The sequence below is a fragment of the Centruroides sculpturatus genome, unplaced genomic scaffold (genome assembly GCF_000671375.1).
Source record: "Centruroides sculpturatus isolate CEXI.00-Female unplaced genomic scaffold, Cexi_2.0 scaffold294, whole genome shotgun sequence".
Lineage (NCBI taxonomy): Eukaryota > Metazoa > Arthropoda > Arachnida > Scorpiones > Buthidae > Centruroides > Centruroides sculpturatus.
This window is the reverse complement of record NW_019384468.1, coordinates 192,923-212,118: the sequence shown is the minus strand read 5'-3', so window position 1 is coordinate 212,118 and position 19,196 is coordinate 192,923. Positions and strand designations below refer to the sequence as shown.

At 35.0% G+C, this 19,196-nt stretch overlaps 1 protein-coding gene across 1 annotated transcript in view; it reads left to right on the top strand.

Annotated features, from left to right (window-relative positions):
* Window positions 1-3,125: 3,125 nt before the first annotated feature.
* Window positions 3,126-19,196, top strand: part of LOC111621098 (nuclear receptor-binding factor 2-like) — a 31,527-nt gene continuing 15,456 nt past the window's right edge. Inside the window, exon 1 of the mRNA XM_023363159.1 lies at window positions 3,126-3,232. Within this exon, the coding sequence (XP_023218927.1) occupies window positions 3,212-3,232 (21 nt within the window). The 5' untranslated portion in view covers window positions 3,126-3,211. The remainder of the gene's footprint in view (window positions 3,233-19,196) is intronic.

The window sequence follows — 19,196 nt, the reverse complement described above, 5'->3', positions numbered from 1 at the left end:
AATGACAGGTTGGTTTTTAAATAAAGACGAAGAGACTACTTCCGATGATTATGGGATAGTCCTTGACGAAATTCACGCTATATCACCATTATTATAAATAATCTTTGCCTTGTGTATCTACAGAATATGAGCCCGCACGTCCTCAAAACTAACGCACTTTTCAGGACATTTCGAACACACGAGAATAGTGACATCCGCTATCTTGCTCATATGAGAATTTTTCAAATGACACGTGGAGACTGGGTGCCCCGGTATGAGATATTGTTCCGTACAGACTAGACCGGATTACGACTAAATTACGTCATCGACTCCTTCCCTGAATGCTGTAGAGTTTCCAAGCTTCAACTTCGAACGGAGTGATCCCCGTTCTTAATAAATAATTTTAAATATCTTTGCGTTTTACTTTTTTATATGTTGATAGCCTAACTGATAGATTAAAATATACTGTACTTGCAAAGTGAATTAGATACAAGACATTAATGTCTGTAAGTCTAGCGATGACCTGTTTACATATCTTTCAATGTAACTATATTTACTTTTTCTTACGATAAGATGACATGAAAACCTAAATACAAGTTAAATCGATAAAGTGTGCTAAATTCCTGTTGTCAACTGAAGATGAATTCCCTTTAATGGAGAAATTAAGACACTGTATTGCTTGAAGAGCAGATTCATTTCAATTTAAATCTTAATAATTTTAAATAAGTTTGGAGGATTCATCTTGTGGATTCTCCAAACTTTAGCTGAAAACACTTGTCCATGGATTGATCCATTCTCATTAATCAACCCTGTAGTAATAAAACACTATTATAATGAAAAATTAAGTCGTTAGATTGCCTTTCATCCTTCATCCATGTTAGCTGAAGGTTGGGGAAACACGGGCAATACAGACCAAATCCAAATATTAGATGCTGGGTCTCAAACATAAATAAAAGTAACATAATTGACGGTGCATGTTGCATCACGAGTTAGAGTAACAAATGACTAAGACAATAAAGAATCTTGTTCTGAGTAACTCGGATTTGAGTTCCTTTCAAACCTTCAGAAAGTTTAAAGGGTGATCTGTTCTGTACGTATTGAATCTCGTTACGTCATTACTCTCATTACCCAAATGACGTAATGAGATCCAATATATCCAGGACAAGTGGACTTAATCTAGTCAAATCTAAGATGGACTCATTTCTTGTATTGTTTTGGACACAATAATTTTTTATCTTGTATTGAAATTCTGACTCAGATGAATTTTAGAACAAAATAGAGAAGAAAATGCAGTGGAGCAATTTCCTTAAACATAATTATGATTCTTGACAAGAAAGACCGTAATACTGACAGGGTTAATCATGTGAATGAGGTAATAAAAGCATCAGCTTGCTACTATGAAGAAATTATTTTAGTAACAATGGTAGATTAAGACCTTCAGGGCTTTTTAGGCACTGAAAATAGTGTGTCCTCTCCACATAACTTTACGACATAAGCTAATAACCATGAATTCTAGCTATATGTTTAGTTGTTAAGTTATGACAACGCAACACTTGGGCGATCTGCCTAGAAGGATGCCTTCCGGGAGGTCTTTTTTAAAGGGAAACTGGCCCTATTTAGGCGTTACAGACGTGGAAAAAACTCGGAAAACTCCATGTGTCCAACCCGTCCGAACGAGGCGCTAACCCACGACCGAACTCCCAGCAGTGTTCAGGGTACGAAGACCGCTTGACCACTGATGGGCCTATAGAATTGTTTTTAAATTATGATATACAATTGGTAAAATTGCTTTATATTTTGGTGCCTCCAAGATCCGGATCATTAGGCATGTGCCTTGCATTCGTAGTGGATTATGTGACCGTAGGGTCGGCACCTCTTTGGCGCCCTGTCAGGAGGGCTGAATCTGACACCACCGAGTCTCTGGGGGACTCGGAAATCGTGACGTTACGTCTAAAGTTTCGCGAGCGGTAGCGTGTGAGCGCTTGGATTCGGAGTAGAGGTGAGGAGAGAGACGCGGAAGTAACTTACTCGGACTCCATAGTAACAAGTAAATAACGATTTTAATTAAGTCGAACTAAATACTATACAGAGATACTAAATACTATCGGCATATTATTGTCCTTAACTATACTAGGCCGCGGAGAGAGAGAGTTTACAACCGAATCGCGGGTTGATAAATACCTTGTCGATGGACAGTTCTTTGAATCTTGAATGGACAGTTCTTGGATGGACAGTTCTTTGAATCTTGTCGTTGAATCTTGAATCAGAATCTTGTCCGTTCACTGGGGTGGAGGCACGGAGGAGTGTAGAGGCTTAATCCAGCACGAATGTTTTTCTCGGGTTTAATCCTGGTCGCGGTTTTAATTCGGTGTTACGGTTTTAATCCTGGGGCACGGTTTTAATGGTTTGGAGGACGACTTGGTTGGGCGGGCTTTGAATGACGACTTCTGTAGAGGGACTTCGGATGACGACTGACCTCGGGATCGTTTTCTTTTCTCTTTTTTTTTTCTCTTGGGTTTTTTCCATGAGGTCAGGTGATGGCCTTTAACGGTCGCACGTCCAATATGGATTCTCCATCAAAAGTTCCTGGTGACACATCCCTGACTAACTTGATTCGACTCAACAAGGAACAAACTCCGTGGGAAATAAATTTTATGGCTTTTAGCCTAACTCGATAAAACGTTCGAATTTAACCGATTATATTTTCCAAATTAAAATTTAAAATAACACTTTATTGTGGGTCTGTTCGTCCCTCACAATTACCTTAATCGCTCTGGGGAATCGAGATCGAGTCGAAAAACTCACTTTTTAGAGGTGGTACGGTACGTCTTCCCCTTATCATCCGGTCGTCCCATTGTGAGTCTGGTCGAACCCACAATGGGCTTCCCAAAAAGGCAAGTTTAGTGCCCTCCTGTAGAAAAGATTATAAAAAAAAAACAAAATTGGATAATTATAACGAAAACAATTAATTTTAAAAATTAAGCAATATAAATTTTACTATAATATACAAAATATTGCGGAAATAATGAAGTATTAATAACATAAAAATTTAATTATAATTAACAAGTTAAATTTAATTACATAATATTCTTAAATATTAATAATATTAATTAAAATTTATTAGTTTCAAAAATATTTTCGTATAAGTAAGATGGCGCTGGTTGACATTGTTTAGATTTTTACACGCTTTCTCTTTTCTTTTTTACTCGATTATTTTTATTTCGTAAGAAAAATGGACACTCCATTGAATCTGGTAAACTATTTTATTTTTTTTTCGATTTATTCCATATTAATTCGAATATAAATGCATAAATTATTCATTTACGTATTGCATTTAATTAGAATTTGAATAAAATACGGTTTTAACTAAGCCTTAAATCTTTGACATGTAATGGATTCGGCTTATTTAAATGCTTTCCTGAAAGAAATTTTACTGAGATTATACTTAAAAAGTAATTTTGTAAGAGAAATAATTTAAAATAATGTTTTTTATTCCATATTTGCTTTTGTTTCTTCAAGAAATAAAGGGCTTAATTCGGTATACCCTTAATTCAAACCTCGAATGAGACGGTTGGGACCTTAACAGAGCTGTAGAACATACCAGTAGGGGGAAAAAAGTCAAAGGAACCATATATCTGTGTGTGACCATTTGCCGGATATGGCCGCTTGAAATTGGCGTATTTCTGGGTCGTGTGTGTTTTGGGAGTCACGTCGCTCTGCTATCGTATTTAATTATTCAGCCAGTGCGACTAATGAGATGGTTGAGACCTTAACAGAGCTGTAGAGCATACTGGTAGGGTGAAAAAAGTCAAAGGAACCATATATCTGTATATATACTGTGGAGTACTTGATGTTATATAGTTTTAGAGAGATGCCAAGCTGCAGTGTGAAAGCGCATGACTGTGTGTTGTTCGATGGCCAACCTTGATCGACGCAGAATGTAGAGAATAGAAGTACTGATATGTGGTTAAAAATGACTTTGGAACTGAATACAGTGGTACCTCAGGTTACGAACGCCCCAGCATACGAAATTTTCAGGATACGACATGAAATTCGAACATATTTTTGCTCCACGATACGAACAAAAACTCACCATACGACGTTACATTAGTTCGCATTTTTCATTTGTTTTTCTTACTACAGTTATTTTTTTAAATGTATTACTTGGCTTTAATTTGAGTATGTTTTTCGCGTTGGAACGAATTATTTGGTTTTACATGTAATCGTATGGGAAAAGATGATCCACCTTTCGGAACGGATTAATTTCGTATCCTGAGGTACCACTGTATCTTGCAAAGGGTCATATGTATGGATGTGGTTTCTTTGAATTTTTGTTTATCTACAATTCTGGGTGATTGGGAAACCCCTCATTTATTGTTCACATCTTATTAGTAAAATTGCAGTTCTGAATGAGGGATTTGGAACGTCTCCAAATTCTAGGTCTCTTAGATGACCAAAATAATCAAAGGAATTGTGTCTCTAAATGTGATCCTCGCAAGGTATTTGCTTTTAAACTTTTTGTTATGGCTTAACAGTGTGTGAAGTGTGATTCTGCTTTCCTGAAATCGGTGCAATGTAGTTTCTTGTGTTCTGTAAGCTTTTAGCCATCTCTAGTAAAGTCAGAAGCAATTGAGTTTTAGCATTGTTTTGAGAAATAGTTCTGGAGTTTTTACTTTTAAATTTTACCCCATTTTCGAGAGTCTTCAAAATTCCAGATAGGCTGATTTCAGGGATTATATCTATATGAAGGGCTACATACAGACCTTGATTTCTTTGACTTCTTTTACTTCTATGGGCATGGTCTACAGTTCTGAAAAGGTACAGAGCTGTATTTGTATCAAATTGTTCTCAAATACAAAGGAATTGTTGCTAAGGCTTCTCATGCCTGAATTTTATTTACACAATGCCTGAGACTCTGGGTCAGTACCCAGATTTTTATTTTGCCAATCTGATATCTTAAAGGCAATTTGGAGTTTTAATGAAGTATCTCTCTTCATGATTAATATTCTATCCAAATATATCAATAGAAACTGGTATTGCACTAATGAAAAAATTCAACATACCTTAAAACCAGCAAAAAAGATTTAATGAACTAACTTCTTCAGTCTTTTTAAGGCTATAGTCAGTGTGATACTTTATTTCAGAGAAGCTTTGTTTCTCAGCCTAATTCCATTGCAATATGTGGGACTGCAATGGAGACAAAAAGTTTCAGTGGATGGCACCAGTTTTGTAATGAAACATGCTCTTGTCTTGTGTTTATGTGAGAGTACACACATTATCACCACACCAAATGTTGTGGCATAGCTGATGTTCAAGTAGCAAGCTGAGCATAACTGATATTCAAGGAGAAGCCACGTGTTGTGAAAGACAATAAAAGATACCATGAATGATGGAGTTTTTGTCAATAATGACATTTTTGTCTTCTATAAAACACAAAAATCACTTTGCTTTTTATAGAACTAGATGTAATAATTTGTCAAACTATTGACATTCATTCAAAAATCAGAAAAATTTTTACAGGATAAGTTTGTAGTTTTCTGTACAGTCGACCTCCCTATAACACGGGTTCCTATAGTTCGGATTCCTATATCACAGTGAAAAAATTGCGACAGTATTCATACAAACATGCTAAAAACTCAAATAATTTGGTAAAACGTCATTGCTGACTCGTGTCGCGATGGGATTGGTCGAATCTAGACCAATAGCGGATATTGTACAAACTGTTAAACGAGCAGCGGACCTACTAAAAACCATTTATTATTTAACATCCATAAAAATTATATTTATATTAATGATGTCTCCAAAGTTCAGCGAATTTTTCACAAAAAAAATAATTTATCAGGAAGCACGCGAGCACCATTCGATGACAAGCTCCACGACGAAAACAAGCTTAAGCAATGGCATAGTCAAATGGTGCACATTACAATTTTTTGTTTATAGCATAGTTTATATCAGCGTTTCTCAAAGTGGGCAATAATGCCCCCTTGTGGGCGCTGGAGGCTTTCAGGGGGGCAGTAGAAGGCTCAAAGAGAATTGGGGGGCGTTAAGGAAATATAGAGGGGCAACGGCAGACAAATTCTATATATAAAAATTCAACGGAATATATATAAAATGTTGACATTTTATATATTTTTTATTGAAGGGTCACAACTTGAATATTTCTAACACATTGACTTTTATTTTAGCTCAGCGTTTCTCAAAGTAAGCAATAACGCCCCCTTCTGGTGCGATGAATAGATCTATGATAGAGGCAGGGTATTGAACAGTGACCAAAGGCAAAATTGGGGCTGATAAGAGGAAACATTGCGTTTAATGGTTTCCAGATGATGAGAACAATGTACAGTAAGGGCACAAAGTGTGAGATTTATAGAAAAGTTTTCCTAAGAATATTTCCAATCCTTTTCTCACACAAGAGAAAATGGGTTAGGGGGCGTTGGGTATAACTTTATGGAACAAAGGGGACGGTGGATCGAAAAAGTTTGAGAATCACTGGTTTATATGGATTATTCCCAAAAAATTATACGTATTTTGGAAATGTTGAATCGAATTTGTCTAGAATTGATTAATTTTATGGAAGAAACCTTTCAAACAGCCGTAGTCCGTAAACTGCATACGTGCTGGGCTGTGATTGGCTGGACTCGTAGAAAATGGATTCATAAAAACCGGAATGTATCTTCCGTGTTATAGGGGGGGTTGACTGTATAAATTTTTCTTTTGATAGTCTAGTAATATTGGATGTACTCAATAGGTTTTTTCGTTTCTTAGTTTTCTATGGCATATCTTCAGATTGCTTCTATCTCTACTAGATCTACCCCAAAAATGAGTGAATGACAGTGTTTTGTCTCAATATGCTTAGCCAGTGCAACAAAGCATTATATTGTTCAGTGTGTCTAGAAGAGGAAACAAATGTCACTGAGACAAAATATTGTACCATGTCTATAGCTTAAAAGTTCTTCAGATTGAGTAAATCGAAGCTTAAACGGAATGGAATTTGAACAGAGATAACTATGCATTTTGGCAATTTTATATGATTCAGAACTGTTTGAATTCCATTCTGTTAGAGCTTTGACTGATTCAACCTAAAGAAAACTTTTTAAAAATGTTGAAAACATTAGTTTATTAAATTATCTTTGTTGGTTTTAAGGTGTATTGAACTCTTTCAATATTTTACATATCTTTTGCCTACTAAGCTTCACAAAGAATACTCTGTAGAAAGGCTTCCCAACTGATGCTCCCACCATATTAAACCAAAGATAAATTTAGATTTGAGAAACTTCTATGTATTAAATATATTAAATTATTTAAAGATGAATTATAATAAATTGTATAAAGTAAATAATAATGAGTTTTTCAAAAATTTAGTCACCAGGGCCCTTAGTCTCGAGTTTTTCGTGTTGTACTCGAATTGACGTCATCGAACTCACTCGTGTTACTGTGACTCACATAATCGGTAGTCTCGAGTTAGACCCATCGAGCGAGCTCGAAAGGCGAGCGGAAGTAGGTCATATTCACTTGTTTATGTGTATCGTTAAGCATGATGGGATTATTTACAATGCATCTGGGTTTGCGACTATACTGATTCGACCAATCAACTTTACTGTAACAAGTTGTAAACAAATCAACGTGAATTAGTTTACATGTGTTATAGTTAAAAGTTTTGTCCTGTAGCAAAATGGAAACCTCCAATATTTTATTTTAAAAAAGAAACGAAGAACAAAAAGAAGTATTAGTAACATATATAGAAAATAATAAGAAAACGAAAAATATAAAATTCGACAACGAATTTACAAGAAAAAGACAATTTGATTTGTGGAGAGAATTAGTTCTAATTATGTATTGGAGCTAAAATCCGCCGTGTAATAGAAAAAGTATTTTAATTTAATCCTTTTTTCATATAGTTTTCTTCCTTGATCTCGTATTAAATTGTTTTGTTTATTAAGATTACTTATTAATCAGAACTTAACACTAATGATTAATAAATAATCTTAATATAGTGTTTATGCTCTTAATAATTTATACATATAATTTACTATCATTATAATTCTTTTTGTCGATGAATAAGCTACTTTTTATTTTTGGAAAAATTTGCTATATAATTTTATCAATTATGAATTAAAATTTTTTATTAGTGATGACTTGACATAAAAAGAAATGGCATCTACTCGTGTTCGAAAAATTCGTTGATTTCTTAAACAACTCTTTCGGCTCTTTCTAACGCTTTGATTAATAGCGTATTTGTCAGCCATTTTCACTTTCGTGTAGCGATCTCACATGCTCGACTCAACGTGAGTAGCAACTCGCATGGTGAGATGGGAAAGCATGTGAGTTATAACTGTGTGAGATGGTACCACGTGACACCTTCAACACGTTGGGAGTTGTAACACGAAAAACTCGAGACTAAGGGCCCAGAATGTGATGATCTGGCAACAATGCTTAGTTATTGCCAGATTATTGCAATTATCATTTTGCAAACTGACAGATTAGAAAATATAAATTCTTGTTAAAATAAACATTGGAATATGAAGGACATGCAATATATAATAAGCAATTTTATAAATTGCTATAATAATAAGTTCCATGAAAATTTTGTGATGACTGGGGAGAGAAATCAGATGCAATCTTACATTATTAAAGTTTTGCTCTTCCTCTCTGCATCATCAGATAAAAATATATCCCCGTCTTGTAAACTACTAACATAATATTTGAATGGTTCCTAAGTATAGCAAAAAGTTCTATCTGACATAATTTAACAGACATGATTTTATTACTATCAGTACTGTTGACAGACAAGAGGTATAATTCATCTCTACAAAAGTGAAAAATCAAAATGACATATTCAGAGTATTCCGTATAGACACATGAAATACACTATATGTTCTTGTGTGATGTCACTGTATTCTATAAGTTAATAAGTGTTGCATACCAAACAAGAGTTATTCCAAACAAGATGGTAGAATGTGATATGTATAATACAGTATTTAGAAATTTTTCAAAATTTCAGAATAAGATTGTAAAAAGACTCAACAATATTAATTAAAATTATCTATCTTATAAATTTTTTTTGCAGTTGTGGAATCGAAATACACTGTCACTGTAATGTTCTCAATTTCTGTTGACGGTTATTTTAATGGAAGAATTTATTTTGACATAGTTTGTCCCACTGTATGAGTAGTCATTTGGTGTATTAACGAATGACACAAGGAAGTTTGCTGTAACGATAATGAACAATGGTGCATAATATGCATAGGCAATGACAAACATGAGGTGCACGAATAATGGGTTAGTGCATATTGTTACCAACAGTAATCTCTTGAATATATTCTGCTTCAAAACACTTTCTATCCTATCTAGTTTGGACAGTGATATTTAAAAAATTATTTCTTGTTTTGTAGAAGGAATTTTATAATGTTTGTATTATACTGGGCAATCAAATGAAAATTTACCTGTGAGGAGTAGATATGACAATGTTGGGAGTTGACATCTGACTGAATTGTCATATTGACCACAATAGTGGTTTATATACACTGATGGCCATCAAAAATGCTACACCAGAAAGGAAAGCAAATAGCAGAATCATATTTATTGTACACATATGGTATAATGGGAGGAAGACATGAATAAACTGACAGATAATTTTGAGGTACAGAACATGCAGAAATAAGTACTCAAAGCAGCTGCCTCTGGCAGCAATAACAGCTGTAATCCGGCCGGGCATCGAGTTGAACAGCGTTTGGATGGCATGTATGGGCACAGCATCCATGCGGCCAATTCTGTTTTAGAGTTCACATATTGTACTGGTTGGTGAGTGGTGGCGTGCCAGTTTTTCAGCAACCATTGACCAGACATTCTCAATTGGTGACAGATCTGGAGAACGTGCTGGCCAGGGCAACAGTCAAACAACCTTTGTATTTAGGAATGTCAGGACAGCATGGGCAACATCAACTCCTGCCTCTCAACTGGTTACTTCCCAGACCACTGGAAAGTGGCCAGTGAGAAATTCATACCAAAGATGAACAACCCCACCTTGAACAAAGAGTACTGGCCAATCAGCTTGCTTACTGCAGTGGGGAAATTACTGGATGGCCTTTTAATTGGAAGGGTCAATTGGCACTTGAGTAAACACAAACAGCAGCATGACAACCAATTTGGCTTCAGACAAGGAAGATTGATTATCAATGCTGCCCAAAGTGCAAGAGATTTCATTCAGAGGGAGAATGATCGACATGCTCTACTAACTAGCAAAGAGTTCTTTAAGGTGTTTGACCACCTTTGGTAGCCTAGCATTCTAAGCAAGTTACAAAGGACTGGCTGCCCAAATGACGTCTACAGTATTAAGTAGGAGCTACTTAAATCACAGGAAAGGAGGATCTTCACTAACACCATTCAAAAGACACGACAAAGGGCTGTCCCCAGGGGTCCAGGTGTGGGCCAGACCTTTGGAACTTGGTGTATGATGACCTCCTCATGCTAATCACAGATGATGATGATAGACTACAAGGTTACACAGATGGTACTCTGGTCTTCCTAGCTCACAGGAATAGTGATAAATTACAGAAGTCGAATAACATCCTGGAAGAAATACATAACTGGAGTGAATATAACAAGCTCTCTATTAACTACAGCAAATAGAGAGATTGAGGCGCACGTTTTAAACGTGTAAATGTGTACGTGTGACGTACGGCGCCGCTTTCCCGTAAGCCTAAAAGTTTGACGATGGTGTTTGGAATGTCGAGCGTGATTCCACCGACTATCCAAACACCATTGTCAAACTTTTAGGCTTACGGGAAAGCAGCGCCGAACGTCACACGTACACGTTTACGTGTTTAAAACGTGCGCCTCAACCTCTCTAATGAGAGGCTCTGGTCTGTACTAGATTGCAATTGAGAAAACAACTTCAGTGGCCTCTCTGCATTTACATAAACAACAATAAAATCAAGATGGTTCCACAAATCAGATACTTGGGCCTGTATTTTGATTCTACACTTAGTTGGTGCCACCACATACAGGAGATGTGTAAAAAAGTTACACAGAAGGCTAACCATCTGTGTCACATTGCCAGAAACCAGTAAAGACAGCAAAGTCATATATGAAGGAGCAGCACTGCTATATGCAGTGCAAATCTGGGGTTAGAAAGTGAGCAAAGAACATATAAAGAGGAAACTTTTCTCTGTTCAATGGAAGGCTATGCTGTGGATCTGTAGTGCCTACAGGACTGCACCAACAGATGCCCTGTTGGTTCTGGCCATCATAACCCCTGTTAATCTAAAAATCAAGGAAATATATTAGACTACTATGCATATGTAGCTAGAACTATTTCTAAGACTAACAGCACAAAACCTTTCTCACTAATTTCTAGCCTTATTAACTGGAGTACAAACGTTTTCGGCCTTCTGAGTTTACCCGAGTGTACCCTGAGTGTACCCGAGGAAGGCCTATTAAGTAGGCCGAAAACGTTTGTACTCCAGTTAATAAGGCTAGAAATTAGTGAGAAAGGTTTTGTGCTGTTAGTCTTAAATATATTAGAACTAGTACTTGACCAGGACAGAGTACAACAACCTATCCCCCGAAGCCATAGCAGACATGGAGCGAAAGAGGAAGATCCCTGCTAATAGTCTGAATTTAGTTCTTGAACACATAGCAAATACTGAAGTAACTGGCCACCCTGAGGCCAGTTAGTTCATTAACCTGAGGGAGGAAATTAACATTGAGTTGGATAACTGGCAAATCTACATGGATGGACCAAAGAACAGCTTGGGCACTGGGGCTGATGTGTTAATCTACAATGACAAACACCAAATAATTCACCAACAATCTCATAAACTGGATGATCACGGCACAAAGAATCAGTAATATCAGAATCAGCTGTAGACAATGCTCCAGGCTCTCCATACTGTACACAAAATGGGCAAAAGAATCAACAGTAACATACTCTGCTTCACAGACAGCAGGTACATCATGCTCTGGTAGGCATTCCTCTTCCTTTCATGAGGCTTACAAAGCCTTTATAGAAGCAAACAATGTGTGAATGTGATTTCCATATGAGAAACCAAATTTACAATCTTCCTTTTTATACAGACTGTAGGTAACTTTACTCCTATATGCTTTGCAAGCTTGCATTGAAATTGAATGTTAATAATTTGCATAACTCAGCATGTATCTTTCATGCAAATTTAATGTTTGTTGCATGCTGCCTTCATGGTGTATCAATTTTAATGGCCAGCGTCGTATTTATTTACAAATGCATAGTTCAAATGTTTTTCCTTGAGTTTTCAGTAAATGTTCAAGCTTTGAGTGTTGCTTATAACTTGTAGCAAGATAGTAACAAGCATTGTCAGCTTATGGAGTTGCAAATAAATATTTTTATTTGATTATTCTATATGTAATTTGCTCTAATGTATTATGTAACTTTAACTCTAAGAGAAAACATAAGTGCTACAAATTTTAGAAGTACAAAGCAAAGGAGTTCAGAAAACTAGTCTTTATGCTAAATATACATCAGTAAATAATCTTAGAATAATAATAAATTTTTGAAAATAAACTTTGCATCATGTAAGCATTTTTTGTCTTCTTTTATAAAGAGAGAAATACTATTAGGATGCTGTCAGTTCCAATGTTTTTGATTTTAAATTTTTTATAGCAGTTTTCAAATTTTGGAAGATCATATCTTTAGAAGTATTTCTGTTGGATACATTGTTCATTTTGGTTCATATTGGTTGGTTTATGACACTAGAGATACCAACGATGTCCATCAGAGAGAAAATTTTTTTGTTTAATGAAATAAAATGAATTTTCTGGTGATATGATAATGAATTGTTTTTATTATTTACAGGGTTTCTGGAAAGTCAGAAAACAGGGATTTTCATTAGTGTTCAGAAAGTCAGAAAATTCGTTAAAAATTGTCAAAAAGTCAGAGAATTTGGTTCAACCCAATATTGATTGGATAGTATTCTCCTGAACTTTGAAACAGTCCATTGTAATTCCAGCATTTTGTTTACCTTTCTGATATATAATTTTTTATAGTTTTTGAGAGACTGTCGGGCACTCATTAAGTTTTGCGTCAGTTTTTATTTTTTAAAGGTGAGAGTTTAACTGTCCTATAGGATATTCATTAACGTTTTAACACCGAAATTTTGAATTTCATTCGGGTTTCACATTTACATAATTCTTTGGTGTGCTAGTTGATTTCTGTTCTTTGAATTTCTGTGAGTGCTTTTCTGAACCTTTTTATGACAAAAAGAAATTGATAATATTATGGAGCCTAAAAAGAGTGGAGTGTCAAGAACCGTACTTATCATAGAAACAAAGCAAGAGATAATAGCCATGATAGAGAGTGGATAGGCAGTATAGCTTGAATATTTCTACAGTAGGCATAATCTTAGCTAAGAAAGATATAATCAAGAATACTCAATGAGCTAAAAGAGTAATGAAAATTACATCTGAGAAACAAATACAGTGGGTAATCGGTTAACGAACAAATCGGATAACGAACACTTTCGAGAAAGATTTTTATGTTCGGACAACGAACACCTCACAGAATAAACACAAGAAGAAGCGATGTAAAATAATGAATACCGATTGATTTTCTCTTGTCTTCGGGTAACAATTCGAAACATTTCGGAGTGCGGGAGGTATCGACATCGACGCTTAAGCTGGTTTATACCGATCGGATAGTATTCCTCTGAACTTTGAAACTTTCCCTTGTAATTCCAGCCTTTTATTTTTCTGACAAAACAATTCTTTTATGTATTCACGAGACTGTCGGGTAGGCACTCGTTAAGTTTTGTGTCTGTTTTTCTTTTCGAAAGGTGAGAGTATAATTGCAAAGGTAGAGAGTAGACAGAAGATGCCTTATGTTGCTTGGTAGTATGGCGCGAACAGGTGTACAGTAGGCCGAAATTCAATCTTACTGTATTTAAGAAAAATACAGTATAATCAAGAAAACTCAAGCAGCTAAAGGAGTAACAAAAATCACATCTGAGATATTAATTTAATTACTTACGAAAAATCTTGAAGAAGAGAGAAAAGCAATCGACATTAGACAGATTCTTTAACCCTTTCAAACGGAAAAATCATGACTATTAAAAATGCAAGACTATGTATGTATGTATGTATTTTTATTATTACATATAAATAAACGTAAGAAAGTAAGAAAGTATATATTTTTCATTTTTGGGGGTCTCCAGAACGAATTAATTAAATTTCCATTAAAACCTATGGTAAATCGATAATCGGTTAACGAACAATTCGGATAGCGAACAATGTCTTGGAAGGGATTATGTTCGTTAACCGATCACCCACTGTATATGCCATCCAAGAAAAAATGGAGAGATTGCTTTTAATTTGAATAAAAGAAAGGGAAATGAAAAGAGATGTAACTAGTATGACTATCATTCAAGAGAAAGCTAGAGAAATTTTTGAAGAACTAAAGAAACAAACTCCACATTTGTCACATGAGGAGATGGAATTCAAGACTACCATTGGATGGTTTGCAAAGTTAAGAAGGTGATCTGGCATTAAACATGTGGTAATTCATGATGAATCTGCTAGTGCAGGTAAAGAAGCTGAGAAGTTCTGTCTCAAATTTGAAGAATTATTAAAAAAAAAAGGATATTGTCCACAACGAATTTTCAATTGTGATGAAACTGATTTATTTTGGAAGTGCATGCCAAACTGTACCTACATCACGAAAGATGAAAAAAAATATTTCTTGGCATAAAGCCATGAAAGACCGATTGGCATTACTTTTGGGAGCTAATGCTAGTGGTGATATGAAGCTTATCTCACTTCTTGTCTATCACTCTGAGAACCCTAGAGCATTAAAAAAAATTTCATAATCAAAAATATACTACCAGTGATGTGCAGATTGAATAAAAGGGCAGATTGAATAAAATGTCACACAGGCTCTCTTCAAATTGTCCAATAGCAACAGTGCTTTCAAGGCAATTGAGAGCGCTATTGCTATTGGACTGAATTGCCATTGAAAGCACTGTTGCTATTGGACAATGTACCAGGACACTCAAAAGACCTTGAAGATAATTTGCTGGAAGACTTTCCCTGGCTGACAGTTTAGTTTCTTCCTCCGTATACCACTTCGTTGATTCAACCAACAGATCAAGAGGTTATTGCAGGTTTGTACATTTGAGCACTGTTACATTGGTGTTTTAATGCATACCAGTTCTCTTCAATGATGACATTAAAAATGTTTTGGAAAGAAAAATTTGATATTTTTGAAGCTGTATGGCTCATTCAAAAGGCAGTCAGAAGTCACTCAATGACAGTTGAATTCTGATTGGCGAAAGTTGTGTCACTCCTGCATTTAGGGAGATGGAGATGATGTCCTCGAAATTATGGATGAAATTGTGACATCTGCTAGAGATCTGGAATTGGAGATGAATGAAGATGACATTGAAGAGCTCGTAATGAAACCTGAAACTGATCTGAAGATGACATTGAAGAGCTCGTAATGAAACCTGAAACAGAACTCTTAAATGAAGAACACCAAGAAACTCTGCAAGATGTGTTTTCTTCTGAAAAAAGGAAGATGAAAGAGGACAATGCCGACATCTGCTATTAAAGATCTTTTGAAGAAGTGTCAGAACAACAGTCTTAGAATGGCATCCAAGCCAGGTTGAGGTTACTAGGTTTGAGGATCTCTACAACAACAATACTATTAATTACTTCTGAAAAATCCTGAAGAAGAGAGAAAAGGAATTGACATTGGACAGATTCTCTAATGTCCTACAAACAGAAAACCAACATGACTGATAAAAATGCAAGACTGTGTATATATATATTTTTATTATTTCATATAAATAAACATAGTAAGAAAGTATATAATTTTTTATTTTTTTTTTTGGGGGGTCTCCAGAATGAATTAATCAAATTCCCATAAAAATCTATGTAAATTGATAATTGGTTAACAAACAATTCAGATAGTGAACACAGTCTTGGAATGGATTATGTTCATTAACGAATCAGCCACTGTATTATAAGTTAGAGAGGACAATCTAATACGCTTAATAATCTAACGTTGATAAAAAATTTTTGAAATATTTTAACTCTTATCTCTCACAATATACACTTTCAATTTTAGGGCAGGTGTTAATGAACTGATGAAAAAAAATTATAACAAAGAACCAAAAGTGATAAATAACTTAAGTAATACCATTTGAATTAGTATTACCATTCTTCATTTTAATACTTTTGATCACATAACAAAACAATTTCTGATTTCTGAAACTTATTTTCAGAAATCAGAAACTTATTTTCAGTTAATTAATATTTTAAAAAATTTGGAAAATTTATTAAGGGACAAATTTAATAAATTTATACTTTCGTACATCAATTATACAGAATTTTGTAATAATAATTAATGACTTTTTTCTTAATTTTTCAAAGCCATGAAGTTTTAGTTACCCTGTTTCCCCGAAAATAAGACAGTCTTATATTAAGTGATAGACTGTCTTATATAAGACAGTCTTATATTTAAATGATATAAGACTGTCTTATATAAGACAGTCTTATATCATTTAAAATAGCCATATTATAGCCCGATAATTAGGCGATCGTTTGGTGTTGTCTTATATTAATTTTTGCTCTCAAAGATGCACTAGGTCTTATTTTCAGGGAATGACTTATTTTTCCATGAAGAAGAATTCACATTTATTGTTGAACAAAAAAGTTCCCAAGTCAAACTTAGACGAAAGTGACGTAACTCCAGTCGTGTCGAACTGAACTTAAATAAAACCGAAGTCATGAACCAGAGTGAACTTACAAAGTTCCTGTGCTGGAGTGGACTTCCCGATCTCGCTTCAACTTAACCTTTTTATAGCGTCGGCATCAGGCTCAATGATCAATTAGTGCTTACTTAACCGTAGCATTATGCAAATGTGATGTGGCGTGATTCCTGGCTGACCAATTAGCGATCACCAGCTGTAAGGTTATGCAAATCTGTGATTCCCAAGCCATAGCCATATGCAAATCATGCCATGTGGCGTGATTGTCTGCTGACCAATCAGTGACTGTACTTTCAAAAAGCCAATGGCCACTTTCAACCATCTGTCGATGACTGTTATGAGTAAAAACAAATTTTGCTAGGTTTTATTCGGGGGGGAGGCCTTATATTTAGCAATTCAGCAAAACCTCTGCTAGGTCTTATTTTCAGAAGATGTCTTATTTTTGGGGAAACATGGTATGAGTTAATAACAAGATAAATTATTTTTATTTAATAAAACATTTTAGTTTTATGGTGAAGACATGCCATAATTCTATCTTTTTTATTTTAGTTTTAATTTTACTAATTCATCAATTATAAAAATATATAACTGTTAATTAGAAAAAATAACCAGTTAAGAAATTGGAGAATCACTACAAGTAGTATATGTGTGTAATAAGTCAAATGATGTTTTATTTTGTTAATGTGCCATAGGTAAAGGATATGAGGTCAGGGAATTTGTACAGTTGGTCAGGGAAAGTCATGGAATTTAAAACAAAAATTTGGGTAGGAACTCTGTATTTAACACCCCTACTAAAACTGAATAAACTGATAAGTTTGAATATGCAATATTACCCAAACTTCAGCTTACAGTGAACAGTTTGTAAATAAAAACAAACATTTTCTTAAGCTAACATCCTCAGGTTAGGACTGACTTTCAAAAGTAGAAAGTTTGTACTGGAATATTTTTAACTTTGAAACTGTAGAAATGAATTATGATGGATTAGATTACATTAGCCACATGGATTAGAATTTTTTAAAAAGTAAAGACTCTGCATTATGATTCGTCAATTATGGTCTTGGTGAGTGGAATTCTAGATCTGAAATAGAGCTCTCCAAGTCTGCACCTAGGAGTAACTGCCCTTATACAGTAGAGCATTGTTCAACCAAAACATCAATTAACTGAAAGCTTTCCAGTCAGCAAATTTAAGTTTCTGCTAGTGTTGTGGTGCTGCAATCTTTGGCTATGTCTTGGGCTACTCCAATATTATTTTTGTTGGTGTGTGTGTTTTAGCTGGCAGCACTGGTGCGACCATGAGAGGGTATTTAAGGATGTGCCAGGATTTGAACCAATTTCAACATGGGATAGGTTAATATATTTTTTCATAGATAATCGATTATCTGAAAAATCAATTTTTCCTAACAACCCCAGTCCCCAATTGATTCGGATAATCGATGCTCTACCATTGTTTATGTCAGAGTCCAGAATCTTTGATCGGCTCAGTTCTGGTTAATATTCAATGTTTTTTTGTAAATTCAGGTAGTCTCAGTCCTATTCACTTTGATTTATCAGGACTTATACATGTTTTGCTAGAAATGATTGTCATTATTTATATCATTTTAATATATTACCTACCCTTTATTACTTTTAATAATTCTCTCAATCTAAAATTTGTTTATAGTTGCATATTGCTATGCTTAATTCTCAAGTAGGTTTTATGTGAATATTCTCAGTGTATTAAACTGAGTATAGCAGGTATTTGTTATTGTTACAGATGCAATTTAATTTAAAAAATGGGCTTTGCTGCAACACACCCAATCTCAGCTCAACTCTCTGCTCTCGTCTAAATTTGCTGCTCAGCTCACAGCTTGCATGTCAAGACCTTGGTTCACTTCAGTATTTCCAAATACCTTTGCTTTGCCAAACTCTAGTAGCTATATTATATTATTTTTTCATAGGCTGTGAGGGATATGATGACTAGGGTGCCTCTTGACAGGAAAAGGGGAAAATAATGTGAGAGAGACCGGGTTAGAGAGTAGTCTTGTTGTCTTGCCATTAACTGTGTATCCAATCTCGAATTGAAATAAAGTGTATTGTTTGTAGTCTCAACCTTTATGTTGTTATTGCTCATTGTCACAACATAAATTGGTGCTGTGACTAGGATTGTGATATTTGATGAAGATCAAGAACATTCCTGATTCAACTTGAACATTACAGCTCATACCATCACTTCTGCAAGTGAGACCATCAGTACCTTCTGACCCAAAATTTGGACAGAATTGACACCAACAGGAACAAAGATTTACTTGTTACCACCAATATCTGCTCTGTTTGTTGTCCTGCTCATTGCCATATGCTTTCACCATTATATTGCCATGGTCATTTGTCTGCCATATTTGCAGAACCGATTTTGTCAACCAACCAGTCACTGTTGACCAAAATAGATACTCTGAAATATGTTTGAGACATCTCCAACCAAAATGAATTCAAATTCCAAGAAGG